The 15,442-nt window shown below is 39.2% G+C and overlaps 1 protein-coding gene across 3 annotated transcripts in view; it reads right to left on the bottom strand.

Moving 5' to 3' along the window:
* Window positions 1-15,442, bottom strand: part of ATP2A2 (ATPase sarcoplasmic/endoplasmic reticulum Ca2+ transporting 2) — a 43,981-nt gene that overhangs the window by 6,815 nt on the left and 21,724 nt on the right. For all 3 annotated transcript variants that reach the window (XM_030460423.1, XM_008493519.2, XM_030460422.1), the window contains exons 7-19: window positions 14,677-14,762; window positions 13,761-14,225; window positions 11,030-11,118; window positions 7,672-7,774; window positions 7,075-7,206; window positions 6,863-6,985; window positions 6,470-6,688; window positions 5,007-5,342; window positions 3,996-4,216; window positions 2,819-3,021; window positions 1,707-1,792; window positions 1,204-1,337; window positions 72-189 (exon numbers count right to left, since the gene is read on the bottom strand). In XM_030460423.1, coding sequence (XP_030316283.1) covers window positions 72-189; window positions 1,204-1,337; window positions 1,707-1,792; window positions 2,819-3,021; window positions 3,996-4,216; window positions 5,007-5,342; window positions 6,470-6,688; window positions 6,863-6,985; window positions 7,075-7,206; window positions 7,672-7,774; window positions 11,030-11,118; window positions 13,761-14,225; window positions 14,677-14,762 — 2,315 coding nt within the window. The remainder of the gene's footprint in view (window positions 1-71; window positions 190-1,203; window positions 1,338-1,706; window positions 1,793-2,818; window positions 3,022-3,995; window positions 4,217-5,006; window positions 5,343-6,469; window positions 6,689-6,862; window positions 6,986-7,074; window positions 7,207-7,671; window positions 7,775-11,029; window positions 11,119-13,760; window positions 14,226-14,676; window positions 14,763-15,442) is intronic.

Raw genomic sequence — 15,442 nt, 5'->3', positions numbered from 1 at the left:
TTGCCCTAAGCTCCAGACAAATTTTTGCTCTAATTCCAAGTTGAGGAGGGGGATAAGATCCATGCACTTACTGGCAGTGGTTCCACATAAAGGATAAGGAAGTGGAGTGACATGGACAAGCAAATAGCGCCCACCAGCCAGATGTTCTCCCACGGGGGCATCCTCATCAGGGACTGATTTTCTGATAGGCTGCAACAGAAACATGGTACAGATGTGCACATCAGACACCAAAAGGGAATTCAGTACATCAGAATGTATTGAAAATACATCAGCTTAAAGAAAAGCAGCATGGGAAGTCACAGTTATCCCAGTCATGAAGGGAAGATACCACAATATAATTTATATTTATGTTGAAACTTTAAACTACCCTGGAAGTCCATTTTGCCAACAGTTCAGCCTCACATTTATTTCTGGAAGCTTTTGAGTGTTCTGCTCATTCCTGATCTAGTCCATCTTTTTCATCAAGACTCAAACATGCTTGAGACCCAGAGGAAGGATGGGCATGGCAGCAGAAGAGTGACCTGGGGACCCAGTGCACCCTCTTGTCCTGAAGTTCACTTAAAGACTGGATGCAGCTTTTTAAAGCTTGTTTTTAATTTTGCTCTTCAGGTTTCAAGCTGCATTTAGGCTATGCTGCAGAAGAGGCCAAGATCCAGAACATCAGATGTAGAGCAGTGTCTCACATGTAGGACTATCACAGTACATTTATATTTAAAGTTTATTTGTTTTTAAATTAACTGACCTCTAAGCTATTTGAAGAAAAATACCCTTGACATTGTGCTATTTAGTGGTTTCCATTTATAATCTAATATTAATTGGCTAAAGCCCACATTCCCTTAGGGCAGGAAAAACTATTTTCCATATCTCCAGCATTCTTATTTTAGTTCTCCTTGATATCACTTTATACCAACATAGGAAGGATAAGCTGATTGATTAATCTTAGATTAGAAATAATGGAAAATATTTCAGTTGCTCCTGCTTAGTAAAATACCAGAGTGAATTAGCAGACTTAAAGAAGTACCTTGTGATAAGAGATCCCCAGTTTTATCTAAGAGACTAATTCTGTTCACAGTGGCAGGATTCAGAAACATGGCAACATGACTCACTATGTTGAGCTGTCCATACACTAAGAATCAAACTGCACAAAAGGTTGGATTTGGGACAAGCTTTGCACAAACTTTGTTCACATTTGGACATACAAACCTGTTGAGAGCATTGCACATCTCTATGGTGACAAGCACAGACAGGGCCATTGTCATTGGATATGGAGACTCAAAAACCACACAGTCGACACCAGAGAAGTCTGGGTTGTCCTCTTTGCACTGCAGAAAATGGCTCTAGAACAGAGCAAAGTGAACTCACTTTCACAGCTTGTTAAGTGAGCATTCTGAAAACAGAACTTTCTCAGTGGATTTTTATCAACGTTGGTTTTAAACCCCTGCCAGCTTTAGGAAAATTCCCATTATTCTTTTACTGACAAGACAACAACTACTCCTTCAAATTGTTTAGAAGCTCAGGTATCTCACCTTTGAGCCTCAGTATCAAGACTAATTAACCATGACCAAGTTTTACAGTAACAAGTCTGCAAGCATGTCATCATATACATTTCTGTAACCTACTCCTTTTCTACACTCATATCAAGCAACCATCTGAAAGAAGCATATACCACCCCTTCTCCCCAAAAAGATATTAAACTGTGCAAATACCAGTTGATAAAAGCTAATTCTTGGACCACCATCAGCAGCAATAAACCACCAAGCAGCAGCACCCACTGTGGCAGCACCCACATAACCTTAAAGAAAACAAAAGTGATTTTTTTCAGTGTTGTGAATGCTATGCAAGAGAAGATACACTTGGACTTCTACCTCAAGACCTCCAGTACTGTAAAAAAACCAGATTGTAATTCACTTATCTCCTGAACAAGAAAACTTATCTTAAGTAAGCATTAGTTACATTAAGCATCATTGGATACATTCTAGTATCTGCTTATGGAAGCAGAGAGCTAGGACTTAAGGCAAAGAAGGGCATCACTTGGAGTAATCAAACTTAAATTTTTATTTTTTTCCTCCCAGAACCCAACGTGTCTGTACTTACATTAACTAATAGCAAGGTTTGTTTACTTTAAGATCTAGGAAGTCAGGAAAATTACAGTGACAGCTTCTGGCATGAAGACAACGTGCATTAAGTATTCACATAGATACTTATTCTAGCTTTAGAGTACTACAGCTATTTACATCCCTTGATTTCACACACTTATACTCCTTTATGTTCCCTGATTATAGCCAGGCCAGCAACCCTGTTTTGTTCTTCTCCCTAAGCCTGAAAAGGGCAGGTTAGATACATGACAGCTGCCATTTTCAGATCAGGAAGTGCTTCTACATAGAAACTCAACAGCTAATGCAGGGGTGTGTTCATTAATGCCTGATCTTGGTTTTCCACTCCCAGTTCCACAGCATGCTCATCTTCCTAAGGCTGGCAGATGCTGCCTGGACAAGCTAAACTCTGCTCTCTCCATGCTTTGAGCTGAAAGTCTTTCAGCCTGGAATGAGAACTGGAACACTGTCCAGAGTCAGACAATTTTGAAGTTATAGCAGTGATAAAAATATCTCATGGTTTCCTAGATTCTGATGATGTGGTGAATGTTAAAGTAACTTTGAAATAAAATGAAGGACAGATACCAGCTCCACTGAACATCTATTGCTGTTTTTCAAGATTTTAACATGCAAGGAGATTAGACAAACTGCTTTCAATTAGATCTCAAACCCTCCCCAAGTTTAATTTAAGCAAAAAACAATAAGAAAAGCTGTTTCCTACTTACATCCAATAGCCAGGTAACGGAAGAAGAGCCACCCACTGATCAGTGGCTCCTTGGGGTTGCGTGGGGGCTTATTCATGATATCAAGATCAGGAGGATTAAAGCCCAGAGCAGTAGCAGGGAGCCCATCAGTCACAAGGTTTACCCATAACAGCTGGACAGGAATTAGAGCTTCAGGAAAACCCAGGGCAGCAGTCAAGAAGATACTATAAAAAACCCAATTATAAGTTTGTTGTTGTGCATGTAAATAAATCCTTTTAAAGCTCACACCTAAGCCTGTAGCAGCACTTCTGTTCTCTGGTACAAACTTATCCATTTAGTATCACAAACTGAATATTTGCTTTCAGAAAACTAAAAGCAAACCCAAGAGCTGACATTCTAAGCACTAACATGTAAGTTTTGAAGCATCCTCTGGTACCTTCAGGATTTGAAGAGTTTCTGCTTAGTTTTGTTTCTTCCCTACTCTACTTGCATACTCTACTACATACCTGCATAAAGGCTTGCAAGACACTTTCTAAAAGACACTAAAACTCTTGCAGACATAATAGCATTTTAGCTCAAATCACTAGGCTTCAGTTAGCTAGAGCAATACTTGTCCTTGCAAAAATTTAATGAGCATGGAACTTCCATGGCTCCAAGCCTGTGTGAATTAACAGAAGAGAAATGGAGGTTGCAGCAAGAGCTGTATGAAGGACAGCTTTGAAATTGACAAGAAACAAGGCAAGACACAATGCTGTGTTATATCAAAGCAGACTTTCTCCCAGAGTGGTATATAAGCAACTGTTAGGAGATCAATATTTACACTCTGTTACCAGAAGTGCATTGAGCAAGGATTCCTTCCAAGACACAGAAGACACATTCTTCTGTAACTGGAGGTTGAAGAAACATCTAAGATATATCTGTGAACAAGTTCCCTGAAATCCCAGATCTTGTAATATTTGCTTGAAGATTTTCCTATTCCAGACAATTATTCCAATCATAGAAATAATTGGGAAACATTTAGCCACTGCTGAGCTAGACTATTACATGCAATGCAGATCTTTTGTGGTATGCTAAAATTCTCTAGAGAATGTTTCTCTGGTTTCAGTGAGAAACACTGGAATAAAGACTCCATCATCACTACTTCAGTTAATAAATCCAACCAAACAAAAAAATCCCACCAACAATATTTAAAACCTACCAAACAACTTCTCCAACGTTGGAAGAGATCAAGTAACGAATGAACTGTTTCATGTTGTTATAAATTGCACGTCCTTCTTCCACAGCAGCTACAATAGTTGAGAAATTGTCATCTGCTAAAACCATTTCAGAAGCAGTTTTGGCCACTGCAGTACCAGAACCCATAGCAATTCCAATTTCTGCTTTCTTCAAGGCAGGAGCATCGTTGACACCATCACCAGTCTAAAACAAGAATTTAAAGTTGGAGACAAACATAAACAAGGTGGGCACTTACATATGGGACAGAAAGCTATTTTGCACTGGGTTTGGGTTTGGTTCTCTCAAAATTAATTAAGTGCAGAACTATTCTGAGGCTTTGAGCTTGAAGAAACATGGAAGCAAGAATTATCCAGAATCATAGAATTGGCTGGGTTGGAAGGGACCTCAGAGATCATCAAGTCCAACCCTTGATCCACTACTGCTGCAGTTCCCAGCCCATGGCACTCAGTGCCACATCCAGGCTCTTTGGAAAGATCTCCAGACACGGAGAATCCACTACTTCCCTGGGCAGCCCATTCCAATGGCTGAGCACCCTCTCCAGAAAGAAATTCTTTCTCATCTCCAACCTAAACCTCCCCTGGCACAACTTGAGACCCTGCCCTCTTGTCTTGCTGAGAGTTGCCTGGGAAAAGAGACCAACCCCCCCCTGGCTCCAACCTCCTTTCAGGGAGTTGGAGAGAGCGATGAGGTCTCCCCTGAGCCTCCTCTTCTCCAGCCTGAACACTCCCAGCTCCCTCAGCCTCTCCTCACAGGATCTGTGCTTGAGTCCCTTCACCAGCCCAGTTGCCCTCCTTTGGACCTGCTCCAGGACCTCAATCTCCTTCCTGAACTGAGGGGCCCAGAACTGGACACAGGGCTTGAGGTGTGGCCTCACCAGGGCTGAGCACAGGGGCAGAAGGAAGCATTTGTCTGGCCTAATTTGGCTTGAAACTTGGGTGTGCATTTCAAAGCAAACAAAACCCCAATGACTTACCATAGCTGTAATCTCATCGAAAGACTGAAGAAACTCAACAATTTTAGATTTGTGGGAGGGCTCTACACGAGCAAAGCAACGGGCATGGTGGACAGCATCTCTCTGGGCAGCAAGGGAGAGCTCATCAAACTCCCGACCAGTGAAAGCTTTTGTAGAAACATCTTCATCTTCCACAAAGATACCGATGCGGCGGCAAATGGCCACAGCCGTGCCTTTGTTATCACCAGTGATCATAATAACTCTGATGCCAGCTTGCCTGCACAGCTTTATAGATGAAGCCACTTCAATTCTTGGGGGATCCAGCATACCCACACAGCCAACAAAGGTCAAGTTGGTCTGAAACAAAGCAGCATCAAGTTTTAGTGCAAGATCCTGCAAGACTTTTCTCACCGGACAGGAGCCAAACAATCATTTTGTTTTGTTTCTACTCCTTGTTCACAATATTCTCTGGTTCTACACTGTGCAGAATTCCTGTCATCCTGCCATTGGTCAAAACCAGTATATTAAGAATGATATCCATGCTCTTGAATCAGTTTTGTTTTGTTTCCCTGAAAGGGTTCCTTCAGAGAGGTTCTGTTTCACTGCACTTCAGCTCTGACTGAATTCAGACAGATGGATAAGAAGGGAAAAGTCAGAGATCTATCTGCACATTACCAAGTTAAGAGGAGGTAAGTGAATTTAATGCTTTTTGGAATCACAGTACTACAAAGCATCATCTCCACAATGAGTATATGGGAGGACACAGTTAATTCCCTAATTTTATTAGTTAAAATGTGCTCTAGTGATCAGCCTTGCAAATTCAACCTGCAAGCAGTCAGGTCTTTCATTTTTGTAATCAGTGCCAGAAGCACAGATCACAAGCCAAAAACTCTGATGCAACTGTTGTCTTTTTCCCCCCCCTCTCTAAATCCCAGCTGCAGATTTCATTGGAAAATTACAGAGTAGCTAAGACTGTATTCATGGACAGAGCTTTTGCAGCTGACAGTATGGAGGCAGGGAAGTGAACCTGACTCTCAGAGCACAAAATGGCAGGCAGGTTCTATCCCCAGAGTTCTTGCAGCCAAACTAAAATCTATTAAAGCTGAATCCACAATGTCATTTTTGAAGCATTTTTCAGAGTAAGTCTCTGAGAACAGTTTAAGGTGTTACAATCCAGAGGACCATACAAATATATGTAAAATAACACAATTTGCAGCAAGCTTTTAACTGATTTCTTCTGACAAGTATAAGCAGGAGCATGTGTACCAGCCACCAAGACCACAGCTTTGTCAAAGACAAATAGAGTCTCCTCTTAAACTGAGCATCTGTGATTCCATCCACACCCTGGGGCTAACTATTGTGTCAGGCATCATAAATACTCAGAAGGAGAAAATTTAGATATAACTTCCTCAAGAAATATTCAAGCATGAGTCACAACTCTCCAGTTTGGGAGAGGTGTTAAAAGGATATTTTATTGAACTTACCTCATAGTTAATGAAATTTGTGGAGTCTTCAAGATTCATTTCCTCTTTTTTAGGTGGACTGTCATGGGTTGCCAGAGCCAAGCAACGCAATGTATCTCTACCAGTTCCCCATTCTCTAATGACAGACATTATTTTCTGCTTAATTCCTGGGGTTAATGGTATTTTAGCATTCCCAACACGAACATGTGTACATCTGTCAATTACACCTTCAGGAGCACCCTAGAGAGGTAAAAAAACAAGTAAATTACCTTAATAAATCCATTTTCATTGCAGTCTTTGCTCAAATTACAGAGTCCTTCCTTCCTCTTTGAGCTGCAGTTACTTGTGCCATTATTTTTTAGTACTGTGCTACCTTTGCAACCATTCCATAACTTTCTCAAGTGAGGAACTGACCTTAACAAACATCTTAGTCATGGATGCACGGCTTGGTTTGTTTGGTGTGCAATACACAGACATGGATTTTCTGTCTCTTGAGAATTCCAGAGTGAATTCTTTCTTCATGAGTTGCTTTATCACCTTGAAATAACAAATTATAAAAATGCATTTAGATAATACATCCTACAAAGCTCACTCCCCAGTGAATTCCAGAGAAAAGGAATACTGACCGAGTTGCAAGCATTTGCACGTTCAATCCTTGAAAGTCCTTTCAGGTCTGTGTCAAATACATTCATCTTTTCAACCAGACAGGTAAGGGCTGTTTCTGTGGCTTCACCAACTTTTTCATACACTCCTTTAGCCTTTAGTTGACACAAAGCAAACAAAAAACACAGGAGTTTACTTTAAATCTCACCTGGAACCTACCAGAGGTGAAAGTTCAAGTTCCACAATGGCAAAAAGGAGCTTAACAAGACCTACTATGGCTTACAAAACATGGGAAACTGTTTTTTAAAGGGAATTGTTAGAAGTATGACTTGTAGGAAATTTCAAGCCTTTGCTCTCCAGACCAGCAGAGGAAGGTGTCAGTATTTTATCATTTAAAGTCATTAAGACATGCAGCAACCATTAAGGAGAGGCAAAGCCAGAAAGTAGCTGTGCATTCTATAAACCAGGAGATCTCAAGGTTCCAGATTACACTTACTGCCTTGCTGAAGCTCTCAGTGTTCAACAAACAAGTGAGTCCCAGAATTAATACTTAAATGGAGCTAAAACTCTCCCCCTTGAATCACTGTCCCACTCTGCTCTGTTCCAGGACATGTACTTACTTCATTGTAATCCAAAGAGGAATCATTACAGAGAGCACAGATTGTTGCAAGTTCCACCAGGCCATCATACTGGCTACATTTAATGAGTTTATCATCTTTATGCCTTAAAGGAAGAAAAGGGGGAGATTTAAGTTAGTTGTTTGCTATTAGCATCTCATCTTTAATCACTTCCCTCTGTTTCCATTTAGTACAGTGCTTATTAGTTATCAAATTGGAAGTACTGAACCTGAAATTGTTGAGAAGAGCAAATTTGATAGAGGTGAGCTCTGAAGTTGAGATCAAAGAGTCATGAAGAGAATGATATGATTGGTAATGAAATCATTACCTCATGTACAAAACCTTATTTCCTGCAGTGACTCATAAATCAACAGAGGAGAAGTAAAGGGCTGTGAAGAGGCCTATGAAAGCAGTGTTAGAATATGCACAGGACTTGGGGAGACTTCCAAGTAGGAGAGGAATATTGTTGGATACTTTTGGAATTCAGCTTCCTTAGCCTTACTGCATATCCTGCAGATTTACTGCCACGCATGAAATGGATGCACTGGGCAGGCATAAAAGCAGATTTGGCCTCTAACTTCTTAAAAATTCATCTGCATTGTATCTGAATGTCCTAGACAATGAAAAGCCAAGTCATTTCACAACTCAAATGCCATTAGAAAATACTCTTTTCTAATAGTCATATGCACGTAGCACACCTGAAATCCTAAGAGGGAATGTCCATTTTCCTGATGTATGTACATTTCCATTTATACATCACAAGTAAGCAACTTCTTCACTTCCACATTAGAAAACAGTAAAATGAATTCATTTTCTGGAATATTAGCATACTTCTAGGGTAAGCATAGAAGAACCAAGACACTACCCAGTACTGTTATCTCCCCCATTACCAAAATTAGTAAGACATAACTCATAACACTTTTCATTAAAGCTCTCAAGGAGAGGCAAAAAAGGTCTGGTGGTAGAAAGATGTGGATCACTACTCCCCAAGAATTCATAACACAGCCTATGACATGTGCTCTTATGTAAGCTTTTGTTCAGTCTCTTGTAGAACTGCAAACAAATTCCAGTGTTGTATAACACAGCATGTGAACAAAATATTATCTTAAAAAAAAATCTAGTGTGTTTTTAAAGTTTCATTTTGCACATAATTCTACAGCCATAAGCACTGGCTTTAAACTCTTAACTCTTTTAAACTTCCCAGCAGCTCTGTCACTTTGTCTATCAAAGCTAATACTTCCTTTTTCCCCACCTGTTCTGAACTTGAAACCTAACATACCTGAATATTCATAACTTGTTATACCAGTGGGAATATTTTTCTTTGCCTGTGTTCCTTATCAACACTTTTCTGATGCAAACACCAAGTTGCTGGGTTCAGTTCTGGATAAAAGTTTGTTTGGGGTTGCTTTTTTTTCCTTAAAACTTCATCTTTAGGTAATGGAAAAGCTTGAACTCGAAGGTCAAATGCAATCTTCAAGCTTTTGGTGCAGTTTTTTACTATTGTTAGTTTTAAACTCTCAGTTTGCAAGTGAGGAGACACATTGCTTGTGCTGAGACTTGACAGAACTACTCCAAACTGTTTGATAACCTCCTGTTTGATTACCCATCCCAGGGAAACCAATCAGTACAAAGCTTTAGTTTTTCAGTAAGCAATATTTGCAATTTCATATTCTGAGTGCATCTTAGGGAAAAGTTGTGTATCAAATACTGCAAGAATTGAGTGAAAAAACACTGATTTATTGCAAAAAAGCTTATTTAAAAAGCTTATAAAATAGAGTAAGCTGCTGATACAGCTGTGGAAGACAACAGTGCCTGAAGTATAACAAAAACACCTCTTAGAAATGGCTCATTATCTAGAGTAGGTCCTGCTTTGGGCAGCGGGGAAGTGCAATGGACTGGACTGCCTCTTTATATCCCCAAACTTGGTTTTCAGTCAGTCTCCAATCCAAGGTGAAGTCAGTCACCTTCCTTAAAACCCTTACAAAGCCACTGGTTATAAAAAGCTGTCCCTAAATGCAGAAATAAATCAGCACTAAAAGGTTTGGAGAATTTAGCTATTTGTTTCCTTATGTTCCAATAACAGCCTTTCTGTGGTAATTTCCCTTTCACAGAATGTTCTTTCCATACGTGAATGCAGCACAATAAAAACACTTGTTCACATTTCCCCAGTTTCAGCAAGTAAAAATAGAACATTAATATACATTTATGACTCTTATTATACTCAACATATGTCACCACACTCTATTTTATTATTTTGTTTATCTAGAGCTCTTTCAAGACCAGCTGAAGCATAACAGATACAAGACCTAGAATGTCACCTTGCCTAAGTAAATGTTATCTCCTGAAACGAAAGCTCTTGACAGCAATTAGCTTTGAAACAAAAGAAAATTGGGAAATCAAGATTTCCAGCTGCTGAGAACACCATGATCTTCACTGCTGTGAAAATTAAACAGAGATAATCACTACTGAGATCAGTGGAGACTGCATGGAGTTAGAGGCATGCATGTGAAACTCCACAAGATGTTTACAGTAACTTCACACATAGCAGAATTCTATTCTGCAAGTAAAAATGAAGTGGTATAATTAAAAACACATGAAAGACTGGCCAAGTAAAAGGACCTGTAACAGTCCAGTAAGAAGAGGCCTTGCTTCTAGAGGCAGAAGCTGTCAAGATAAGTCATTTTGAAATGACTAAAGCTGTCAAGATAAACCACCTCTATCCCATTAGTAAAGATTTGAAACTGATGAAGCAAACAAAACCCTTCCTAAAGCAGTGGGTTTAACACCAGAGGTTGAGACAAATACACAATGTATGCAGATGTACCCAAATTAACTATTGAGGGAAGGGGACAGATATTTTACAGTAAATTTAAGAATTACCTCCAACATATTCATAAGATGCTTTAGAAAAAAATCCTCCTACCTTCTCTGAGGCAGGGAAACTGTAAACATTGAGTTCACAGGTTAACAGAGGCTCTCTGTTCAGATTCATGAAGGTTTTTTTTTTTTAAATAAAAAAGTAAACCTCATTCTGAAGCACCAGGAAAGATAATCTCAGTCCAATAAGATTTCAGGAAAATAAATCCTCTCAACCTACCCCTAATTTACTTTCAGATTACCAAAGGAACACTGCAATACTGGGGACTGTATTAGGTAGGTTTCATGGAGGTTTACTTTTCCAGCATTTAACTTCCTTTTCCTGTTTAATTACTTCCCCCCTTAGCCCTTCAGTGTGGATTCTCACAGGTTGAGCTTTTATTTATGAACAATCACTATTGAATATTACATGCATCACTTTTCAAGCCTGAAGGAATAGTCAATGCATCAACAGACAAATATTTAACTTCAACAGAACACTTACACTTCTCCCATGGGAGCGTATGTTGAACCAGTTACAGTAAATTCATTCAGAGAACAGCTATCTCCTTCTACTCTGTCCAGGATAAACATCTGAAAGTAGAGTTAGATGGATTTTACTACCTTTAGAACAGTAAGTAATGCAAGAGGTTTAAACAGACTTTAAGCAAGCAGGTACAAGAGGCAAGTGCAGGCTGAATAAACAGACAAAACCAGGTGCCACCCTGCACTTGGATCCCATGGGTGTTTCAACAGCTCCCTGTGCTGAAGTACAAAGTACAGAGAACTGCACTGCTGCTTAACAGTTCTAATCTGAAAGCTGAATTCTGATACAAGACCATCAAAGAGCTGAAAACCACATAAATCATGGACATTTAGCTTCAGCTGTTAAAACCACTCACACATCCACTTGACAACCCTGGTTATACCCAAGCTCTTCCTAAGCTTCAGGCTTGGGAATTAATTCTCACGTGTATGTTGAAAGAGGAGTTCCAATCAAAAGCAGCATAGGAAAAACTGACAATGCTTGCCAAGGTAAGCATAAAAACATCTACACATAGAAGCTTCTAGATTTAAAAGGTGAGGTTTTAGACAAGAGTCAGACTGTGGCCAATTTCCTCCTAACACCAGACACTAAGAGAAAGTGTTTCCTGTTCTAGTCTTCCAGTTGTAAGTCACTTCACTACCCATTAAAAACATTCAGACAGCTCAAGTGCCCTTCAAGCACAGGCTGAAAAGTTGTTTTCAAGTAAAGATAATGTGAAGGATGCAGTTGTACCCCATAAGACACCACCTGCAGCTCAGTCTTTCCTTTGTTTCCTTTTGAGGAGACACACAGGCAGAACTACACCTGGGAAAATGGAGATAAACAGTGCCTGAAGCCATCATACTTCTACAATGACTTGCTGAAATGGTAGTAGAGAATAAAATAATTTCTCACTAATTAATAGTATGGCTTAATGAAACCTCTCACCTGTTGGTTACTATAAGGCATTTTGCCATACCACATTTTTGCAATGTTTTACTTCCCCCTCATTGTGCTGCCTTAAGTTTTAGGTAAGTTATCTCCACAAAATCCAGCCTCATAATTAGGTGTTCTGCAACTGATCTGCATTAATGACTGGAGACACCACATTCTTCAAAGTGATTTCAAAAAGCTACACAAGATGATAAATTAAAAGCCATAAGGCAGAGTAAATGCAATTTCAGAGGGAGATGTGACAGAAAGACATTAAACAATCTCTCAAGGCTCCTAAAGCAGTACCTTTTCTGACTGAAAAAAGGGTTTCTTTGGACACTCAGGAGTTACTACTTAGAAGGAAACTAATACTACAAGTGGAATTACTGTTGTAAACCTGTCTTGTTAAAAAGCTAAGCAATCTCTCTACTTAGTGTGAAAGCAAGAATAAGCATATTGTTTATGTGTATTAGGCTTTTGCTAGTTTGCAAAATCTTGCAATTAAGGTTATTCTGTAGCTGTCAGAGGTTAACAGGGAACCCAGTTGTACAGCACAAGATCTAAAACATTTAGCCCTCTAAATCTAAGGGGCAGAGCATTGAGGTTTTAAATAAACACAACTTAAATGATGAGTTAACCAGGAAGCATTCTGCTTTTGGCATCTGCATGATGAATAAAATCCCTGCAAAGACTAGGGCAGTTATGCAACTCTGCTGCAAGTAACCTTCTCTGGAATACTGATGAGCAGCTGCTTTGTGTCTCTTAGGTATAAATACTATGATACTTAAGGAAGTAGAACAAGTCAACCACCAATTAGAAAGAAAAAGCCATCAATCACATGAGAATGAAGTACTCTGGGCTTACAAACTTTTGCCACTGGTGTGCAGTGCTCAACACTTGCACATTTGGAATTCTAACCCAACATAACTCCAAACATTCAATGTCAGAGTTGCTATGCCACCAAACATCCACAGTTAATAAACAAAAGAGCTTAATGTTTTCTCTATTAAATTTCCTACACAGAATATCAAGTATCTGGGAAGCACAGAGAACTTGCAACTGAACATACACTGGTTAACTGAGTAGTCCCAAATGAAGCAACACTAGAAAGACTGCTGAGGAGAAGCACATAACATTACTTAAAAATATGCTATACATTGAAGATGGAGATATGACAGGGTCAGCAGCACCTCCAAATCACCAGTTTAATCATACAATACTGCACATTGAAAACACTCCAGTGATCTACATCAGACCAGTAAGAGATATTGAAGGTAGCTAAATAAAAGTAGAACCACTCAGTAATGAAAATAATTTAACTATCCAAGTTACTGTAGTACATCTTCTACCTTTTCCTCATTGCTAAATTTCTCCACCATTTTCATCTTGCTAAACTCAAGGTTTAAGTGTTTACCCACCTCTTGCTTCTACAGTGTAACCTTTCTGAAACAGGGGATAAATCATATTAAGTAATTACCAGTAGCCCTAATGGCTTACAAGCAAGCCAATGGCAAGCTGCTTGCAAACAACTTTCTCTTCCATCACTGTGGGTACAGCTATTTTTGGCTATGACTAAATAAGGGAAGAGATAAAAACTTTAAACACTACACAGTGGAAAACTGAATTAAAAGTAGAAGCTTATCTTAGGAAAATAAAGCAAGATTTTGATGATATGAGAACCAAAAGACTCACAATCAAAAGAATTCAAGCAATGCTGACTATTCAAACAGAATGTCAGAAGACAAAAAGAGAAATATCAAAAGCCAGCTCAACATACCCTGCAGACTGACATCTGATTGGTGGTCAGGGTACCAGTCTTGTCAGAACAAATAACTGAGGTACAACCCAAGGTTTCCACAGAGGGGAGACTTCTAACAATAGCATTCTTCTTGGCCATTCTACGGGTTCCAAGAGCCAAGCAGGTGGTAATGACAGCAGGCAGACCCTCCGGAATAGCAGCAACAGCAAGAGCAACAGCTATTTTAAAGTAATAGATAGCACCTCGGATCCAGGAGCCACCATGAACAGGATCATTGAAGTGACCAATGTTTATTATCCAAACAGCAATGCAGATAAGAGAGATGACTTTAGACAGCTGCTCTCCAAACTCATCCAGTTTCTGCTGCAGTGGGGTTCTCTCTTGTTCTGTAGCCACCATCTCATCACGGATTTTGCCGATTTCGGTGTTTACTCCTGTTGCAATAACCACTCCCATAGCTTTCCCAGCAGCAATATTAGTACCCTGGTGTAAAGCAAGGGAGGAGAAAACTGGTAGTTAATCTATAAGGAGGTGTGGGTAGTGGGTTTTTTATTTTTCTTTTCACTTAAAAAAAACCCAACAACCTTATAGTATAAGTTGAGACTACTTCAGCTAGGATACAGAAAAAGGTGAAGAAGAAGAAAATTCCATTCCTGCTGAATCTGGAAGAGGATAATCCAGTGTAGAATTTCTGCTTACAGAATGGGCTCCAAATGAACCATTATTGATTTAGTGCAAGCAGTATAGTGAAACTCAGCTGCTGAGTAAGCAGTGTGTGTTTCAACTGGAGTCTTAGGTGCATTTTTCCTTTTTTTTTCTAAAAGAGAATTGTCATTTTGATATCTGAAAAGAAAATGTGTCTCCTTTTTTGTTATCTTGTTTACCAACTTTAGTGTTATTTTATAAAAACTTTGCAAATTCCCTAACAACTTACAGAAAAAAGCATGTTCTTCTTGTCTTGGTTTACAGCACGAGGATCAGGCACAGGGTCAGTGTGTTTAATAACAGACACAGATTCACCTAAAATGAAGACAATAAACCAAAATTATTAATTTCTATAACAATGTCACACAGGTATAGAAAGGTTTCTTTTCTATAAAGGAAGATTTCATAAGATGGTAACTCTGTGATTGAAGCTCACCTTTCATAAGCTCAAGAGAGCCAAAGCCTCCTATTTTTAAAAGCCTTATTAAGTAGCATTCTAGACTTCAGCCCTACTTTATCAGTTAGATACTTGAGCATCAACTTGAAATAGGCTGAGAAAAGATTTCTTTAAAATAATATAAATTATCATTTCAAAGGCAAGGCATTATTCCCTTTACATATACTTCCAGTGACTTCTTTTACTTAGTTACTTAGCATTTCCAGTTCTGTGTTATTCAGGATTTGCACTGAGAAACTTTGGGCCTCTCTCAAGACAGATTTGAGGATCAAAAATGCATTTCTTTTAAACAGTAAAGTATTCATAACTCAGGGCTAGTTAACATTAATTTATGCTACCAAAGCAGGCTGTCAGATCTTCATGTTCCAGCTGACAGAAAACTGTTATACCATGCTTGGTTGCTTCCTAGCCTCTTTCCTATATTCAGAAGTCCTGCTATTTTGTTTTGTTTTCAACAATTCTGAAGTGTTCTAAATATAGCTCCTGTACTTGAGAGCTGGTACCAGAAAACACATGAATATGTGTGCACAGAATTTCA

The sequence above is a fragment of the Calypte anna genome, chromosome 15 (genome assembly GCF_003957555.1).
Source record: "Calypte anna isolate BGI_N300 chromosome 15, bCalAnn1_v1.p, whole genome shotgun sequence".
In the NCBI taxonomy this organism is placed as follows: domain Eukaryota; kingdom Metazoa; phylum Chordata; class Aves; order Apodiformes; family Trochilidae; genus Calypte; species Calypte anna.
This window is presented reverse-complemented; position numbering and strand designations above follow the sequence as displayed.